This window comes from Python bivittatus, unplaced genomic scaffold, assembly GCF_059951505.1.
Source record: "Python bivittatus isolate LINGU-HERP-01145 unplaced genomic scaffold, Pbiv_v1 ctg000590_np1212, whole genome shotgun sequence".
NCBI lineage: Eukaryota > Metazoa > Chordata > Lepidosauria > Squamata > Pythonidae > Python > Python bivittatus.
Window position 1 is genome coordinate 9,764,040 of NW_028277086.1, and position 18,662 is coordinate 9,782,701.

Sequence of the window (18,662 nt, forward strand, 5' to 3'; positions counted from 1 at the left end):
CCCATTTTTTGGGAGCGTAGCCACTGGGACATCATCCAGAGGCTAAATGTGGCTCTGGAAAAAGTTGCATACACTTAACTAGGTCAGGTACAGATTTAGGAGATGCCTTTACACAACAGGCTAAGATAGATAGATAGATAGATAGATAGATAGATAGATAGATAGATAGATAGATAGATAGATAGATAGATAGATAGAGATAGAGAGACAGATAGATGATAGATTGATCGATAGATTATTGATTGATAAATTAGATAGATAGATAGACAGACAGAGACCTATTGTGCAACAGTATAACTTATTTAGTTACTTTATAGTTTAATCTATGGTGTGAACCCCCAAAATGGAATAATTTGATAACTGAGTTGTGTGTTGTGAGAACTCAGTCATTCCATGTCTATTAGAGTAGTGTAGGTAGGATTATATCTTGAAGAGTCAGACAATTCCTTCTAAAAATGGCAGTAAAGCAGTAAAGGCAGTACTGTAAAAGCATAAGAAAGAGAGGGAAAGAGAAAGAGAGATTTATTTTTTAAAAATCTTCTCTGCTTTGCTACATATTGCCTTACAATACACTAATGTGCTACATTCTGCTATACTGTCCTGGGCTGAAGTTTTCAAATGTTCGTAAAAATTCACAAGGCAAACTATGCATTAGATACACCAATGCATAAAGTTGCAGCTTGATGCCCTGTTTTGAAGAGGACAACCTATTTCTTAAGGAAGCAGTATAGGAAAAAGCAAGATGGGGATGAAAAAGGAAGGGCAATGAACATTGGGGGAATAATAGGCAAGGGAATAGTTCAGGACCCCCTCCATACTTGTTGCTTTCTCACTGCAGATTTGGGGGGAAATTGCAACTCTGTGGTAGGTGGAAAGGTTGCTGGTTCAATCCCAATTTGAAACCCCCCATCTGGAATTTTGGAGAGCCACTCCTAGTCCTGCCTTCCTCAATCCAAGGGGTACTGGAACCCCAAACTCAGCCATTAGGATGGCTGGGGATGTTGGAATCCACTGCATCTGGGAACCCCAGGAGAAGACAGGATTCCTCCTACATTTGCATCCTTTATAACTTTAGCAATAAATTCTAAGAGAATGAAACTGGCAGTGTGCTATGCTTGAAGGCACCATCAACAGACCAAGAGCAATTCATTTAGATGAGGCACCGAAGCTCATCCTGGCTCTAAGGTAAAATGGCCAGGTGTGACTCCAGGACTCCTGAGTCTTTGGTGGTTGTTAGAAGAGGGAATTTCACTGGGTGTAATCTGCCCTGCAAACTAAAATGGTCTCTTCTATGCCATTATTAAAGGTCTGAGAGTAGTCTCACTTTTTGACACCTGGCCATCCCTTTCTGGTGACTGGAGGAGCTATATGGACATGGTAGGGCAGGTTGGAGGATCAACTAGAAATAAGGGAAATTTTAGAACAAGGCTAAATGAGAGGGAATGAGCTTCAGGGAACCAAAGGCACACCAAATGAGTCCAAGAAGTAAAGAAGAAATGAGGAAAGCATAAACTTGTATGTTTGGGGTCAGGGAATGATACGACAGAGAAACTGTAATAGTGGCAAGGAGAGGGAAGAACAATGTAGTGTGTCAGATGTTTAAGGATGCTACGAGTTCAGATAGTTGAATGACAAAGAATCGGTTGGCCTGAAAAGAAGACACCAAAGGATTATATGAGTGGGAAAAACTGGTTGGGTTTGCATCATGTGCTAGGTTAGGCTAAATATATGGACCAGCTTATTATGGGAAGCCAGCCATTGCTTAGAACATGGGGAGAACCAGGCTATCATATGAAGTTGTAATGTAATTTATTTCTTTGGGCATAGCATGCTGTGTGAACCCAGGATGTATGTTTTGTTTACCAGGGCATGGGGTTTAGCAAGTTGTGTAAATCCAACTGCAGAGTGATGAATAAGGGAACAGCATTCTGGGTACCACTTATATAGAGCTTATGAATTATTGGGATAATGAATAGTAAGAAACCAGCAACCCGAAGCTATGGGGTTCATCTCCTGATCTCTTTAATATGGGATGAGTCACCTGGGGCTCAGGGACACAGGTAGCCCCCTCCCCAGCATTGATTCTGTGACACCCAACACCCTAAGAATGCTGCTGAAATACAGTGCTGAATGGCCCATTTTCAGCTTTTTTTTTTTTTCTTTTTCCCAAAATAAGGATGAAAATGGGAGGACATTATCTCTTTCTGGTTCAGGCATTAAAGAAGGTTCTGTGGACACCATCTTTTTGCTATAGGACCCTGAATTATTTTCTAACTGTTGTACAAATGAATTATATTCCTGGTGGTTGACTTTGTCTGTCTTGTTATTAAAAGTTGCTGAGATCTTAAATCCACTTAGATCAGGGGAATTATTCCATAAAAAGGTCTTTACTGGAATATATTCTTTTCAAATACAACCCACAACATTTTTATTAACAAGCAGATTTTCTTTCAAGATCTATATCCTTGAGAGATATGTTCACTGACCACCTCTCCATTGAGGTAGGGGAAAAAGGGACAAGGGACTATTTTAGTGCCCCTTCTTAGGTGACCAGACAGGAGTTGAATTCAGGAAAGAAGTTAGAACCTACCTAAAGGAATTGGGTTCTGTTTCTTCTGGGAAGGAAGAGTTTAAACACTTGGCTAGGAATTATTTAGAGGAAAATTTTGCCTATCTCACTGTTGGATTCCATCAATCCCTAGTTCGGTCAATGGCCAGGAAGGGTCAAAGCTAAGCCAACCAATTTCCAAGAATCAAGGCCTTTCCCCTTGTCTGAGCTGAGATGCTCTTCATCCATCCTTGAGTGAGTTAAAAACCAGACCAACATGAAATTTCCTGCCCCCATTACTGTACTGATTTCTACCCTGCCTTTGTTGTTCTTCTCCAATCACTGTATACCTTGACTGTCCTTCACCTACTGGGTGCCAAAGCTTAACAGATTTTACACTCTGGCTGCCCTTGGATGGCATTGATATAAGGGGGGAGGCGGGAATTACATTAACTACCAGTATAGCTAAGGATGATTAAGCCTAGCTCACTCATGAGTTGAGATGAAGGCATTGTCCCAGAGACATGGCAGAAAAAAAAGATGCTGCTAGGAAGCACATGTACCATGGTTAGGTGCAAGTGTGGGAAGGTGCTAAAGATTCCCCAACTCTGACTTAGATTTATGAAACTATTCCCCGGGAAGCTTCTATGCCCAGGTTCCCTGATTGCTGGTCCATGAAGACCTGAGACCAGCTTGCCAAGACCCTGGGATATAGAACAGAGTCAGCTCCTGGTCAGGAGACTCAGGCAAAATTCACTCCACAAGAGCTTTCTTGCTGCTGTCATCTTACCCTTTGCTTAGGCTTTCTTTCCTAAGGAGAGTAAAGTGTTAGTGGGGGTGAGGGCCAAATCTCCTTCTGGACAGGTGGACAGGTAGTGATATCAAGGAGTTAGAAAAACAGGGGACCCTCAGGGTTGCCATTGGATTCTTTTATAAGTCATGGGCCTTGGTATTTACCAATAATGCCAACCTTTGCTTCTACAGTATATCTCAAAAATCTGCTTCTGGTCCTAATTCAAAGGATTTCTGCTCCATGGTTCTCCACATCAGCAGCAGACATATCTAATTTAAAGCTTTTGAAATGGATGGGTAATTTATCCCACCAAGAACTGGCATCTGCCTCTTGTGGCCAAGAGCCTGTTATTTCCAGGTACTCACAGCATCCTCTTTTGAAAGCACCTTCCAGCATCGCAGGCTATATTTATGACAGCTGAGCGCCCTCCAAGGGCATCCGAACCACTTAAATTCCATCAATTTGTGAAGTACTGTACTAAAAACAGAGTAGGCGAAGCCATCTTGATGGAAATCAACTAACTCCTTTTCGGGGAACAGCAAATGATTTCAGACCCATAAACATGTCAGCTCCTCTAATTTCTTCTTTCTTCTTTCTTTTTTAAGGCAAAAAGTATCAGCTAAACGGCTGACGGGGTGAACTTTCTGTCACAACAGCTTTCGTCGATGCTTATTTTTAGATCAAAACACAATTTGCATATCAGAGGCAGTACACCCAGATTTTATAACATTGTAATCTTTACTGTGTGTACCAGTCACGTTAAGTGTTCAGTGTGTGGAAGTGGTCCCAGCCCATCCTGACTCCCCCCCCATGCCCCTTTAGCCTCTTTTTTGAAGAGCTAAATACATAGAAGGGGGAAGCATTTCTAATATGGAGATCAGTTCATTCCTCATGCACACATCCACAAATTGCCCTTGTTCTGTTCTGTTCTGTTCTGTTCTGTTCTGTTCTGTTCTGTCATCCATCCATCCATCCATCCATCCATCCATCCATCCAACCATCTAACCATCTAACCATATATCATATCATATCATATCATATCATATCATATCATATCATATCATATCATATCTATCTATCTATCTATCTATCTATCTATCTATCTATCTATCTATCCGTCCATATCTATCTATCTATCTATCTATCTATCTATCTATCTATCTATCTATCTATCTATCATATCATCTTATCATCATATCATATCAATCTATCTATCTATCTGTCCGTCCATCTCTCTCTCTCTCTCTCTCTCTCATCCATCCATCCATCCATCCATCCATCTATCATATCATATCAATCTATCTATCCGTCCATCTATATCTATCTATCTTTCTATCTCTCTCTCTCTCTCTCTCATCCATCCATCCATCATATCATATCATATCATATCATATCATATCATATCATATATCACATCATATCATATCATATCATATATCATATCATATCATACCACGCCACGCCACGCCACGCCACGCCACGCCACGCCACGCCACGCCACACCACACCATACCATACCATACCATACCATACCATACCATACCATACCATACCATACCATACCATACCAATCCATACCTACCTACCTACCTACCTACCTACCTACTATACCTATTTGGCACTGCATCTTCTAAAAATGCCCTGGGTCCACCTAACACTTCATCGTCTACTCTGATTATAGTGGCTGTCCAGAGTTTTCCTTTCTGAAACTCTGTTTCTTTCCCTGTCCTATTTGGAGATGCCAGGGGAAACTATTATTTTCTTTCAAGCTGGGGTCCTTTAGGATGAGATGGGTCTCTAAGCTGGAGGTGTGTGTTAAAGTGCAAAATATGTGTTTTAAGTCCCAAAGAGGTTTGATGTCAACATTGCAGCTGGGAGGCAAAGTAAGAGTAAAACATTTACAGTGCAGAAACCCTACAGTACGATCTGGTGGTATCATGAAGGCTGCAACACCAGTGCTGGTAATTGGATGATCAATCCCTGCTTAAAAAGAACAGTGGATAGATAAATGTTACATTAAGCTAAAGTTGGTTTCTAAGCAGTGAAAGTAACAACTAAATGAATTACATGAACCATGTTGTTTTCTTGGCAACAGTACAGTATAGAAGGTGTTTGCCCTTGCCTTCTTCCAGAATGGTTTTCCAACACACCAGTCTAGCCCAGAATGTCTCCCAAAAAGTACTAATCAGGCTCAAACCTGCATAGCTTCAGAGCTCAGACAAGGTTGGGTCAGATGCTACTACTTGCTGCAAAAGATATTACACAGCATCACATAGGAATAAATGTGCAAATTAGGTCATAACAACTTGTACTAATTTAGGAAAGGTCTCCATTAAGCTTGTGCTGATTTGGCCTATCATGTCCATCACCCTTCCATTTTCTATGTAGCAAAGTGTCCCTTGGAAGATCTGATAGCTTTAGACTCCATATATATGTCTAACATGGAGCTTTCAGCAAAGGTGAAAGACAAGAGTATAGGGTCCATCACTGAGTAGGATTCATCACTCAGATCAATGACAGGATATGTTGTTCCTGCAGAAGCTCCTCTCACCCTAGTTCAATACTTTGCATCTCCAGTTCAAAAGATCAAGGGGACAATGGGGTGATGAACCCTTGCCAAGAAGGTGGAAATTTCACACAATCAGAATTTTGGACCAGAAGGATAAATAGTCTCAATGGATGCAAATTAGATTCTAGTGTTTTCTACTAAAGCTTATGGTGGTATCATCACATTTTTTCCCCCTGCCAATGGTTACTAACAAGGAGGGGGGATGGATCCTACACATTGCAAAGGAAGGAGGACAATTTGACTTGAGAAGTTATGTTCAGCACCTGCCCTATATCAAGCATTATTTTATAATTTGGCTTTGGGGAAAATAGGGTTGTCTAAAGGCAGCTATATTCAGCTTCTGTCAGCTTGAGAGCACAACTGAGTGTGGTGGGGTAAGAGCAACACTTGAAAAGTGCCAGGAATTCATGTGGGGCCCATTTCTTTCAGCAATGTTAAGGAGTGAAATAAAAGTCTAAAACACCTACAAAGTTTAGGGCCCTCATATTAGCCTTTATAACCAACAACCTACCCCCAAATACAATACAAGGGGGCTGTAGTTTGTTCCAACCCTCAATGGGGGACTTTAAAAAAGGGATGCTAGTAGACTCTACTGGACTTATCGCACCCCTGACTGAAGGAAGGTCTGAGTTCTCAAGGTCAACAAGGCTTCCAGTATAGCTATGGACATACTGACCACTCCCCAACTGGTACTGGTTAGGCACCCTCCTCCTCCTGGCTTGTAATTTTTTTTTTGGGGGGGGGGAAATCTTTAAAAAAGAAAAAGAGAAGTTGACATGCAGTAAAGCAAAGTATTAGCCTCCAAGATCTTCTGCTCATTTCTCTAGGCTCCAGCTAGGCTGAACAGGCTTTCTTGAAAAATAAAACATTTTGTAAGCCACAGCTAGGGGCATCTATAGGGAAGCGTCAAAAAAGTCAATAGGGCAGCCGTGAGAGTGCACATCAAAAGGGGCTATTGCTGACTTTAGTGTTAGGGTCAGATACCGAAGAAGGAAGACACGAGGGAAGACACCAGGATGATTGCAATTATTAAAGATTTATTAAGTCCAGATATTTGCTATGTTGGAGAGATCCCGCCTTGATCATCTGCACAGAGCATATGGAGTAGCAAGCGTACAGAGTGACAGACCACTCACAAAAGGGTGGCTTTTGTTCAGCAGGTTTTATAGCCCTTCAACTTCTCTGCCCCCACTCCCACCCCCAAGTTGCTTAGTTTAAGCATCAGCAAGGGAAGGTTACGGATTAGTGAGGATTAACTACATTGTTAAGTGTTTAGGACAGTGTTTCTCAACCTTGGCAACTTTAAGAGGTGTGGACTTCAACTCCCAGAATTCCCCCAGGCAGCATGCCTGGGGGAATTCTGGGAGTTGAAGTCCACACCTCTTAAAGTTGCCAAGGTTGAGAAACAGTGGTCTAGCAGGTACTGATAACCTAGTTAAGGCCAAAGTGGTAAATACTTATCTTACTGGGGTCAGAGCAGGGAATTTGTTGTCTTGCAGCTTGCACAAAGTGAAGAAGTAGCTTGCTGGTTTGGGAGTCGATTCAACGAGATGGGTGGTGACCAAATTTATATATCGCAGTCTCTCTTCCTGATGTAAATTAAAAATGTGGGTCAATCACAGGATGGGGTGGGGCTTCAATCATGTATTCCTGGCCACCATTTGGACTTTTTTGACCCCGTCCCCCCACAAATGCCCCTACCTATTATGCTTTCCTGCCCACCAAAGGAGAAATATATGCAAGGATAATAAAGTGAGGGATATTTGCAATAAGGGGGTGATAGGTAGTATTCTGAGAAATCAGTGCTATGTAACCAGTTACGTCCCCCATATCTTCTCAGCAGTCTGACTAGGTTCAGCACCTGAAAAAGATTGGCCCCCCTACCTTAATGAGGGTGGTGGTGATTCAGTGGCTAACCAAGCTTGATGAGCCCAGATGATCCTGATTTCTCAAGACACATTTGCCACCTATCGGACCTGTGCATAATAATCACAATCGACAGGGTTACTGCTGTAATTGTGTAATAAGAAAAAATGCTGCTGTCTTAATCAGCTGTTACAGAAGATCTCTGGACAAGGACCAGGCAGCCCTTTGGAAATGATTCTGAAGAAGTGAAAGAGAGTCAACGTAGTCCCTGTGTGTGACTCTTTAAAGCAGCTGTGTCTTTTCTTGGAATGGCGCAGCTCCTGGGAAAAGACACTGTTGTTTTCAAGTGCTACAAATGTACCAAAGAACCTTTTGGCAATCAAAGCTGAACTGTTGCAAAGCCTGACTGTGGGCATTACCCATCCACCCTCAGGAACCACAGAAGTTCAGCCTTTATAACCAGAATGCTTTGCGCATTTGTATTTCAAATGTCCAAGTCACTCACTTCAATGGAATACCTTTCATAGCTTTTATTTCACTTTTTTTTTTAAACTAAAAATTGAACAGAATTTTTCTGGGGTTCGGCTGAGACTTTTTCATATTTAGAGCAGACCTATTAAAATCAGTAGGAATTAAAGCAGTCGTTAGTGAAGAATATTCCTCCCCAATGTTGGGAAAGTTCAGAGGTTCAGACAGAGTTCAGACAGAGCCTTGGGGCCAAGTGTTAGGGATCAGGAGAAGGAGGAGGTAAGGTTCTGCAGAAAGCAAAGAAACTATCACCCATATAGTAGAAGAGGTTTAGTTCACTCTATCTTCTCAATAGTTGCATAATTTTTCCCCTCTGACATCTGTAATAAGGCCCCACCCACTTTTCAAAATGTCCCCTCCTCTGTGGACCTTCCCCTCCCATAGAAAAGCATATGGGGTGACCTTGAAAAGGATAACCTATCTGTTTCACATCTAAAGGGCTGCAAATATTCATTATTATTATTATTATGGTTGGTCGCACAGTCAGCCAGATGTTTAGACTAGATCTGGCATTTTTATCCACCTATTGAGTCCTTGCCAAGGACCTGGGATAGGCAGATATATTGTTGTTACTGTTATCATTTAATATGAGACTCTGTAGAATCCAAGCAAGACATAGCCTCCTTCTAAATATATTCACATTAGATGTACTTCTTCCGATTTAGCTATCCATGTTTTTGGAGCAACATCTCCCTTCAATGGTGCCATCTATCCTTTAAAAAATTGGACATGTGATTAGGTGACCAAGCAAGCTTAGTAAAGCTGAGCTCAAAGATGGAATGACTGCTGTCCTTGGGGTGGAAGCAGACCATTCTTTAATGGCTCTTGCACAGCCTGTGTCTTTGGATATGTATTTCTTTGTATGGATTTTAAACAATATCTGAATACATATCATCCCAGGAATATACTTCATATACTGAGCTGTGTGGCTCATTTCCCAGAAGTCTCATGAACCTGCCTTGCTCTCTTTCAAGAGTTGCTCCAGAGACGTCACTTACTTGATTCCCTTTTCTCTACTGTTTTCTATTTCAGTATTCCCAAATGAGGGATGAGGTGTTCAAGTCGAACTTGGTGTGTGCATTCATCGTCCTGGTGTTTATCACTGCAGTCCAAAGTTTACTTCCTTCTTCAAGGTAAGTTCATGACTTCTGGTTTGGAAAGAGCTGATTTCTTGGAGTCAGAGGAAAGGTTCTGTCTGCCCGGCATTTTCCAAAGAATAGGCGAAGTGGGTTCCTGCCCACAGTTAGTTATAATTTAGCACCACATTGTAGCGATTGCAGTACGGGCCAGTTTGATGTAGCACAGTAAAGCACTGCGCTGGAAACTGGAAAATGAAGCTAGTTGGGTGACTTTGGTCCAGTCACTCTCCCTCAGCCCTAGGAAGAAGGCAGTGGCAAACCACGTCTGGACATGCTGCTGAGAAAATGCCATGGATGGTCCTTGGGGTCATGAGGAGTCAAGACTGACTCAGAGGTACAAAGCAGAACAAAGGTGGTTTCATTAAGCTACAAAAGGATTGCCAGGAGTGGGAGCTATTGGCTAGCCCCCCGAAGATCATCAACCCATGATTCTTAGTCTCAAAGCAGCATTATGTCTATTTTTGTAATGTTCCTCTATGGGCATATAGTGCATTTTATTTTAGAGAGAACACCCTGTCACATAAGAACAGGTTATATTTGCACAGGTCCTCTACAAGTGTGTTGTGTGCACACGCACAAGAGAAAAATTGATTAAGTGCCATCAAATCAGTGTCAACTCCTAATTATCACATAGGTAGACATTTTCCAGGATGATCTGTCCTGAGAAGATGAGATTAGAAGATTGAATGAAACATTTGATTATACTGTCCCTATAAATGTAGGAGAAGGCTGTTTTCCCTCTCTTAAGCGTGTGTTTCTGTCTTCCTTCTCCAGAATGATCCCAATGGTTGTTCAGTTTTCAATTCTAATTCTATTACATTCCGCTCTCGTGCTGATAACCACTGCAGAGGATTATAAATGTTTACCCCTGGTGCTCCGGAAAACTTGCTGCTGGATTAATGAGACCTACCTGGCCCGAAATGTCATCATCTTTGCCTCAATTATGATTAATTTCCTGGGAGCCATCATCAATATTGTAAGTATCTTTTTTTAAATGAAAAGAATAAAAGCCAATGCAAAGTACAAAAAATACAAACAGAAAAGTACAAAAGAAAAAAAGGGGGGTGGAAAAAAAAAGAGAAAAGAGAAAAAGAGAAAGAGAAAAGAAAAAGTGCCAGCAAGTAAAAAGAATTTTTATAACTAAGTGCAACATAAACTCTCAAAATCCAAATGCTTCGTCAATCGTTCTTTGTCCGCAAAAGTCCAGTAAGGGCTACCAGATATAACTATTTTCCTCTTTGAGCCCTGATCAAAGAAATCAGCCTTGTAATCCTTCCAGAGTTTTTAAAAATATTCTTTAACCCCTTCAAAGAGAGTCCCAGAGATAGTTTGCTGGTCCTCTGTATCTCAAGGCACAAATCTTTCAAAACTTTAACAAATTTCTTTTGTATATCCAGTAAGTAAAGTTGATCCTTTTGCTTGTCACTTGTAATAAAGTCCTTCAAAACCCAAACAGAGCTCTTTTGTATTTCCAGTAAGAAAAAATTATCCAGTTCAGTTTCCTGGTTCGATATCTGTATGTCTCTTTTAGGGGATAAGTCATCCATGAGGTCCATTTGTGTTACATTTAAGTCTCCCTTCAAAGTAATTTCATAGACATCCATTGCAACCTGTTCTTGTTCCATAACTTCATTGCAAGATGCCCTGTCCATCTTATCAAGCAATCATCCATTCTATCAAGAAGCTTGGTAGAGAGATATTCAAAAATTTGCAATATAGATTTCTGCTCCATATTCTTTATCCTCTAGCTCCCTCTAGTGTCCAACCCGCAAGGTCTCCTTATTGTGAAAATGCCAAAACAATCAAAAGCAATCGACATTTTCTCACGAGAAAAAAATCTTCCAATTAATTCAAACCTATAATTCCAAATTCTCTGGCCCCTTAATCTTTTGTTAGCTTTCCCAAATCCATATACTAAGTACCCTTTTGCTGCACAGTCCCCAAAATCATAGATTTTCAAAGCTTTTAAAATCAAATTTACACCATTGGCCTCTGAGGAGGAGGAAACTCACCTGATGAATAGAATAAAACCTTGCTGATCCGAACAGTCTTAATCTCTCCAGTAAACAAGGGAAAAAAAAATAATAATAATCCAAAAAGTTGATTAAGAAATGAGGTTCGGTCAAGCTTAGTGTCCATGAAAGGCTGCTTTGGGAGTGTGAGTTTGATGAAATCCCAACTCCCAGCCTCTCCACTCATAAGCCGACCACAAAATGGCAGTTTCCACAGTCTACTCATGAGCAGTGGGCTGTCTGGAGTCACGTGGATAATCTCAACAACCTTTCCTTCTTCTGGAGAGATTTCACCAGTCCAGATCCAGCATCCAGTCACCATTCCCCTCACAAACGCTGTCCTGCTAAGGAGCAGGATGTTAGCTCACTGGAAGGGCAATATTGTAAGTATCTAAGGGGGACAGAGTGGGGAAGGGAGAAGAAAAAGCATAAACTAGTGATTAAAACCAACTTTACTCAACCTGATGCCTTCCAGATATGCTAGACTACAAACCCGTCATAATACTCTTTCATGCTGGCTGGCTATTATGAGAGCTGTGGTTCCAAACTTCTGCAAGGCAAAAGATTGGGAAAAACTGACTTCCCAGTAGCTTCTGACATGTATTTTGCACCTGGAAGTATTTAAATACAGGTCCTCTATCCCCCTGAAAAAATGAGGGTAATCAAACCCCAGAGAATTCAGTCTGCCCTTTCAGGGGACATCAGATGACATACTGGCCACTTTGTCCTTTGGGAAGATTTTATTTTCCTAATTGTGGTTTTGTTCTGTAGAATATGTTGAAATTTCCAGCTACACATTGGTCAGCCATGATAGTACTTCTCAAGGACTAGTATAAATATAACCCAAATCAGCTGAAATTGGCAGAGGGCCCTAATTCTCTGTTGCTCTACACACACCTAGTATTTCAGAATGTGGTTCATATGGAGGCAACCAAATTACGCATTACGAAAACCAGGAGTATGAAACGTGTTCTAGGGCCTCAAAGTGCTTCCACACACCTTCTGTGGTGCCTACCAGCCTCCTGTTTCAACTTACTTAAAACAAAACACTCTTTTAATATGGTGGGGCATTTTTTTTGTTGTTTTTCTGTTTTGTTTTTGAAATATTAAAATAGAAAGCTGGCATATTGCAAGGGAAAATCCCAGCCTTAGAACCATACAAGCTGGTAAGGATGGCTTTGGGCCCCTCAAAAGTCCCACAGGGATAAAAGAAACTAGGAACTGTGATATAGGCTTATTTTTCTACTTTCCTTGAGTGGTTCTTTATTCTAGACTATTGTCACAGAGTTGGAGACATTAACACTATTGTCGTCTTCTTCTTCCTCCTATCAAGAATTCTTCTTCCTCCCTTTCTCAACACAGACAAAGACTATGCAAAACAATTGGATTATTTGTCTTCTTTTTTCTTTGTCCACAGCTCTGGTGTGACTTGGACAAACCACTGCCTTTTAAGAATCAGACTTTCAACTCTTCAGAATATTTTACAGACATTTGCTCCTACCCAGAGGTAATTCTAAGTATATCATTTTGCATAGAGGAAAGTCAACACAATATATTAGGCTATGCAGTGCTGTGTGATACCAAATTATAGGGCCACGTGAAACTTCAAAGCCAAGCTTTGTTTCAGTGATGCCGCGCTTCACTTCAAGTGGGCTTGAATGATTCCTTCCAAACTTCCTCTAACTCAACCATTTGCATCCTGGTATCCTCCAGATGTTCTGGACTACAAATGGTCTATTGTCAGGGTATATGGGGAGTGTAGTCCAAAACAGCTGGAGGGCAAGAGCATGGATATTCCTGCCTTAAAATGCAGGAATTCTCCTATATAATTCTCCTATATAATTCTCCTATATAAGAGACAAAATCTAGAAATCTGATTGCTGGTGATCAATGATTCCATTGTAGTAGAAGACCTATTGGGCTTTGACCTTTAGAGCTGATCCAGTAACCTCAGCACATTCTCAAGAGCGTTCAAAAGGTATCCAAAAGGTATGTTGTATATAGTAATGCTAGGCAGAGAAATTCCCCTGCATTTTTTCCTGCAAATTCTCATCCAGCCTGATGTTATTGCTTTCAACACTCTTCTGAAAAAAATAAATTGGTGGAATTCTCCTGAATGGATGTGAAGCTCTTGCAATTCTTAAGTTTCAAGGTAGCACAGAAATGTGCGTGAATATCCTGTTTTTCACTATATTGTTCTCTCTTTAGTGATGTGTAGTCTCACTGGTTTCCCATCTTTGTATTAAAACCCAAGGGGAGACATCAGGAGAAATCTTCCATAGACCTTTTTTGTCCAGTAGCAGCAACATTGTTCCTGCTAAGGCAGTGTTGTCCAAACTTGGCCACTTTAAGATGAGTGGACTTCAACTCCCAGAATTCCCCAGCCAGCCATGCTGGCTGGGGAATTCTGGGAGTTGAAGTCCACTCATCTTAAAGTGGCCAAGTTTGGACAACACTGTGCTAAAGGATAGTCCTGCTCTTGAAAAATAGTAGAGAAGTTCTCCTTGCCTTTGGCAAATTCAGAGAATATATCTGCCCGATTTGTCTAGCTACAAATTCCATGGGGAATGGTAAAAGACCATTGATGTTTAGCCATCTCCAGTGTTCAGTATGATGGGGCCTGTTTTGCCTTGTGATCATCCTTGTGGGGTTTTCCAGTCATATTCTACATACGATCTTCTAGATAACAAAGCTAAAGCTCAGATTCTAGCATTTGGGTAGATATTTGTGCATTGGAACGCTTAAAGGAACTGGGTGTATTTAGCTTGCAAAAAGAAGTTAAAGGAGATATGACTGTTTTGGAAAAGGCAATATTTTCGACTAATCAAAGGATACAGCAATGTATGTTACTATGGCAGATATTTTGTGTTATTTTGTGAATGAAACCATCTTCCTAGAATGGTGGTAGTCTCCAAGGGTGTCCTCAACAGGGGGTCACATTAGTCAAGATGGCAGCTGCAACTGTGCCATTGAAACCCTGCTGGTTTTTTTACGAGAACAATTTTCTATTGAATATATTGATTTAGGTTACTCGGCTGAATGCTGGTTTTTCTCCCAATTTTCTTTATAAAGTATTTCGTCTTTACTGGCATCCTGGCTATGGTGACCTGTGCTGTGTTCCTCCGTCTCAATTCCGTCCTCAAGTTGGCCGTGCTCCTCATCATGATTGCTGTCTACTGCTTCCTGACTGAGACCATTTATGCTTCCCTGTTTCTCCAGTACGATGACATCAATCATAATGGAGAGTAAGTCCTTACTGCAGCTGAAGGGCTTGCTGTTTTCAATCAGAACTCTTGAAGAACACTGAACAGACGCTGCTCTGCTCTGCATCGTATTCCTTATATGAAATAGTTCCCCAAAGTGAACTTATAACTTTCAAAAATGGGGTAATGACAACTTCCCAAATCCCCCAGGCTGTCAGTCATTTTCATGACAGTTGCCTGCAGCAAAATTCCCTCCACATACAGCTATTATACATGTAGTCCCTGACTTATGACCATTCATTTAGCAATCTTTTGAAGTTACAACACTGCTAAAAAAAGTGACTTACGACTGGTCCTTGCACTTACGATTGTCGCAGCATCCCTGCAGTCACGTGATTAAAATTCAGGCACTTGGCAACTGACCTGTACTTACGATGGTTGCAGCATCCCAGGGTCATGTGATCACTATTTGCAACCTTTCCAGCTGTCTTCCCACAAGCAAAATCAATGGAGAACCATGTGATTCATTTAACGTCTATGTGGTTCACTTAACAACTGTGTGATTCACTTAACAACTGTGTGATTCACTTAACAACCACATGATTCACTTAACAACTGTGATTTGCTTAATGACCATCTCAAAAAAGGTCATAAAATTGGGTGTGGTCACTTGATGCCTCACTTAACAACTGCACTGCTTAATGACAAATTTTCTGGTCCCTTTTGTGGATGTAAGTTGAGGACTACCTGTAGTAACCTTCCAGGGAGAGGTGGTGTCTGACATGCTAGGTTTCTATATGTGGGGAAGTAATCTATAAAAAATGTTGCAACTTGTGGTAAGATGCTGCTACTGTATATATCAGTATGCAGCTCCTTCTTATTTCTTCAAAACAATGGAATAAAAATTGCCTCGACAAATAGAGAGCCTTACCTGAATCATCTCATATCTAGACAAGATAATTCTGTAGCAATGCTAGAAATATCTCATCAGCTGGAAAAGGGCTGGCAGAAACGAAAGAGGGAAACCTTATTATGGATCCCCAAAGAGGAAAGCAATATCACGGCTGGTTTGATGTGTCAATCTTTTACTGTCAGAGGCTTTCTATTGACTGCCATCTCAGCAGGATCATGGAAATGAAGACAGTTTTTAGCATTGAGTGCAAAACGTGCACAGGAACCACAGCCTGGGCAGGGTGTTATCATAGAACAAATGCAGAAAAGGGTTTGACTTAATCCCATGTAGAATATTTTGAAGTGAAAAATAGTTGAATGCTGGAATTTTGTGAGATTTGTTCATGGAATGACAGAGTTTGATAGGGAATAATTACCTCCACTTTCTGTTATCTTCTCCACATATACTCTAAACCCTGTTCTTAACCCCTTCCTTCCTCCGTTCACACATAACCAGACAGGAGCAGTTTTCCTCCTGCCTATCACCTAACAATGTTAGGTACAATGTCAATGAACTAGGGAATGGAGGAAATTTAATTCCTGAGGGCCCCTTTCCCTAGGCCCAGAGACATTTGGGAGAGCAGAAATGTTGGGAAGGAAAGCTGGCTGGCATTAGGAACAGGGGCGCACCCTAGAACAAGTGAAGCTAGATTCAGAAGGGGTTACGTTTGCCAATCATATTGGCAAGACAGAATTCATATTCACCCCTTTATCTCAGAGATTTTACTAATCTCTATGAGGTTAGCAAATATTGTCTGTTGATTGCTTCATAATGGACACCGCTAGTTTACTGCAAAAACAACTTTTAAAATGAATCCACACGTAGAATCTAAGCCAGATGCAAAAGAGGTTTTACACTCTAAAGCAGTGTTTCTCAACCTGGGTAACTTTAAGATGTGTGGACTTCAACTTCCCATGCTGTCTGGGGAATTCTGGGAGTTGAAGTCCACACATCTTAAAGTTACCCAGGTTGAGAAACACTGCTGTAAAGACTTGAACAGAAGAAGGAAAAAATGGAAAAGCTGTGATGTAATTTCTGAAACGCGAACCATAATAAAAATCCTGCGCTCATTTGCTTGAGACTGGCTGGATTCAGAAGACACGGTTGATCCAATCAGCCAGTAATTTGGGGAAAATATTCATTTCCCTGCACCACAGTTAAACATCTCAGTCAACCAGAACTGGGATGGGAGCAAGGCTTTATACAAGGCACAGCTACAAAACAATTTCCATGTTCCTGAGCAGACAAAAGAAGGTCAGAGAAGTAACTGAGAAGAAGCCATGTTAACCAAGTTCTGCATTCAACAGGACACAGGAGACTGGTCAGTCCTACATAGGTCAGTCTCGAGGTTCATACCTGGGACGCCTTCCTTCCAGGCTTTTGAGTTAATAGGCCATTAGCTGCCCTTTTCCTGGCCTTGAAGGTCTCTGCCATTTATCCCTGGTTTAGAAAAGAGCTTTCTCTGGCATGAGAATCGGGAGCTCTCAACTTAGCAGGTTCAACTCTGACAGATGGTCTCCTAGCTGCTGCAAAGGTGACTAGAATTATAAAAAAACTTGTGGTTGTTAAATAATAATATCATTATTATTTAAATTACTTTAAAAAGCATGGGGGCCCAATGAGGTTGGTGCCACCATGAACTGAATTGGAGAAGGTTTATCTCCTATTTCCCTCCCCCTTGTTTTGGGCACAGGAGTGTGAAAAATACTATAACATTAAAAGTGAGAGACAAAGGCCTCATTTTGGAGGAGACACTCTAGGACAGCGTTTTTCAAACTTGCTGGGGAATTCTGGGAGTTGAAGTCCACACATCTAAAAGTTACCAAGTTTGAAAAACACTGCTCTAGGAGATTATCTCTGAGTTGACAGTAAAGGAAAGGACCTGTCTGGGTGATGTAGCTGCATCCAAGTTGTTTAATTAAGCACTAACCCATATCAGGCCTATTTGAGGATAAAACTAGCCCCAGCGGGGACTGGATTATGGGGTTTGCACACATTGCGATCCTTCCCGTGACCCTGTTATGCACGTCGTGCCCAGAGAGCCACTGACTGAAGCACACCTCAAGTAAAGCCAAGAGCCTGGTAGTTTTCTGGACACAAGATGCAACTTTCTTGGGAATGGCATAGCAGCGGCTTGTTTTTCACCTTCCAATCTGGCCTTGAGCATTAGCGTTTCTTGGTGCTCTCTCATCCCAAGCATTCTTTGGCTCTTTGCGTGGTGACCCCGAGCATTGACATTGATGAATAGAGAAACAAAACAATGGGGGGGGAAATCATGTTTTATTTTAACCTCTGACGTTCTTTTCTCCTCCTTCTTTTCATCGCCTCCTCCTCCTCTTCCTTTCCTCTTTATAGCACAGATTTCCTGGGGACTAAAGAAGCCTCGTTGCTCCTCATGGCCATGTTCCTGTTAGCTGTGTTTTATCACGGCCAACAGGTAAGGCAGATGTTTATTTCCCATTTATCGCACCTTCTCCCCTCAAAGCAGAAAATATCCACAGTTGCTCCCCTAGAGCCTGCCAGTCACAGCTCCCATTTGGAGCAAATAATTAAATATCAAACGAGAGTATTATGTGGCCTTCAATAATGGGAGGCCTAATTAACCTTAGAGAAAGGCCAATTAAAGTGAGCACACGGCCAGGTCCGTGCAGCCTTTTTTTTTTATTGCGGTGAAAATATTATAGATAGAAAGCTGTTGCAGAAAATCTTGTCTCTCCTTCCAGCCCATTCTAGCACAACCAAAATCCAAACCAAGGTACATAGCTGCTGTGAAAATGTCATGATGGGGATTTGTAGGAAAAGAATAAAAAAATAAAACTGTCAGGAAAGTAACACCTTATCCCATATGGGATTGGGGTGTCTACAGGGAGTAGGTCAAAAAAGTCAAGATGGCAGCCACAATCATGCAATTAAAGCTCTGCCCCCTTTTTAATTTGCGTTGCATGGACTCCCCCACAGATATCCCTGCATGAGATGATCTGTACACCATAGATTTGCTTCAAAACTCTTGGAAAGCTAGAGAAGATGCAGAGTTTCAAGAATGAATTGTTTG

The 18,662-nt window shown here is 41.3% G+C and overlaps 1 protein-coding gene across 1 annotated transcript in view; it reads left to right on the forward strand.

The window, feature by feature from the left end:
* The window catches only part of ADCY8 (adenylate cyclase 8), a 110,559-nt gene that overhangs the window by 75,404 nt on the left and 16,493 nt on the right, over positions 1 to 18,662 (forward strand). Inside the window, exons 9-13 of the mRNA XM_088148960.1 lie at positions 9,337 to 9,437; positions 10,218 to 10,419; positions 12,873 to 12,962; positions 14,528 to 14,700; positions 17,966 to 18,047. Coding sequence (XP_088005086.1) covers positions 9,337 to 9,437; positions 10,218 to 10,419; positions 12,873 to 12,962; positions 14,528 to 14,700; positions 17,966 to 18,047 — 648 coding nt within the window. The remainder of the gene's footprint in view (positions 1 to 9,336; positions 9,438 to 10,217; positions 10,420 to 12,872; positions 12,963 to 14,527; positions 14,701 to 17,965; positions 18,048 to 18,662) is intronic.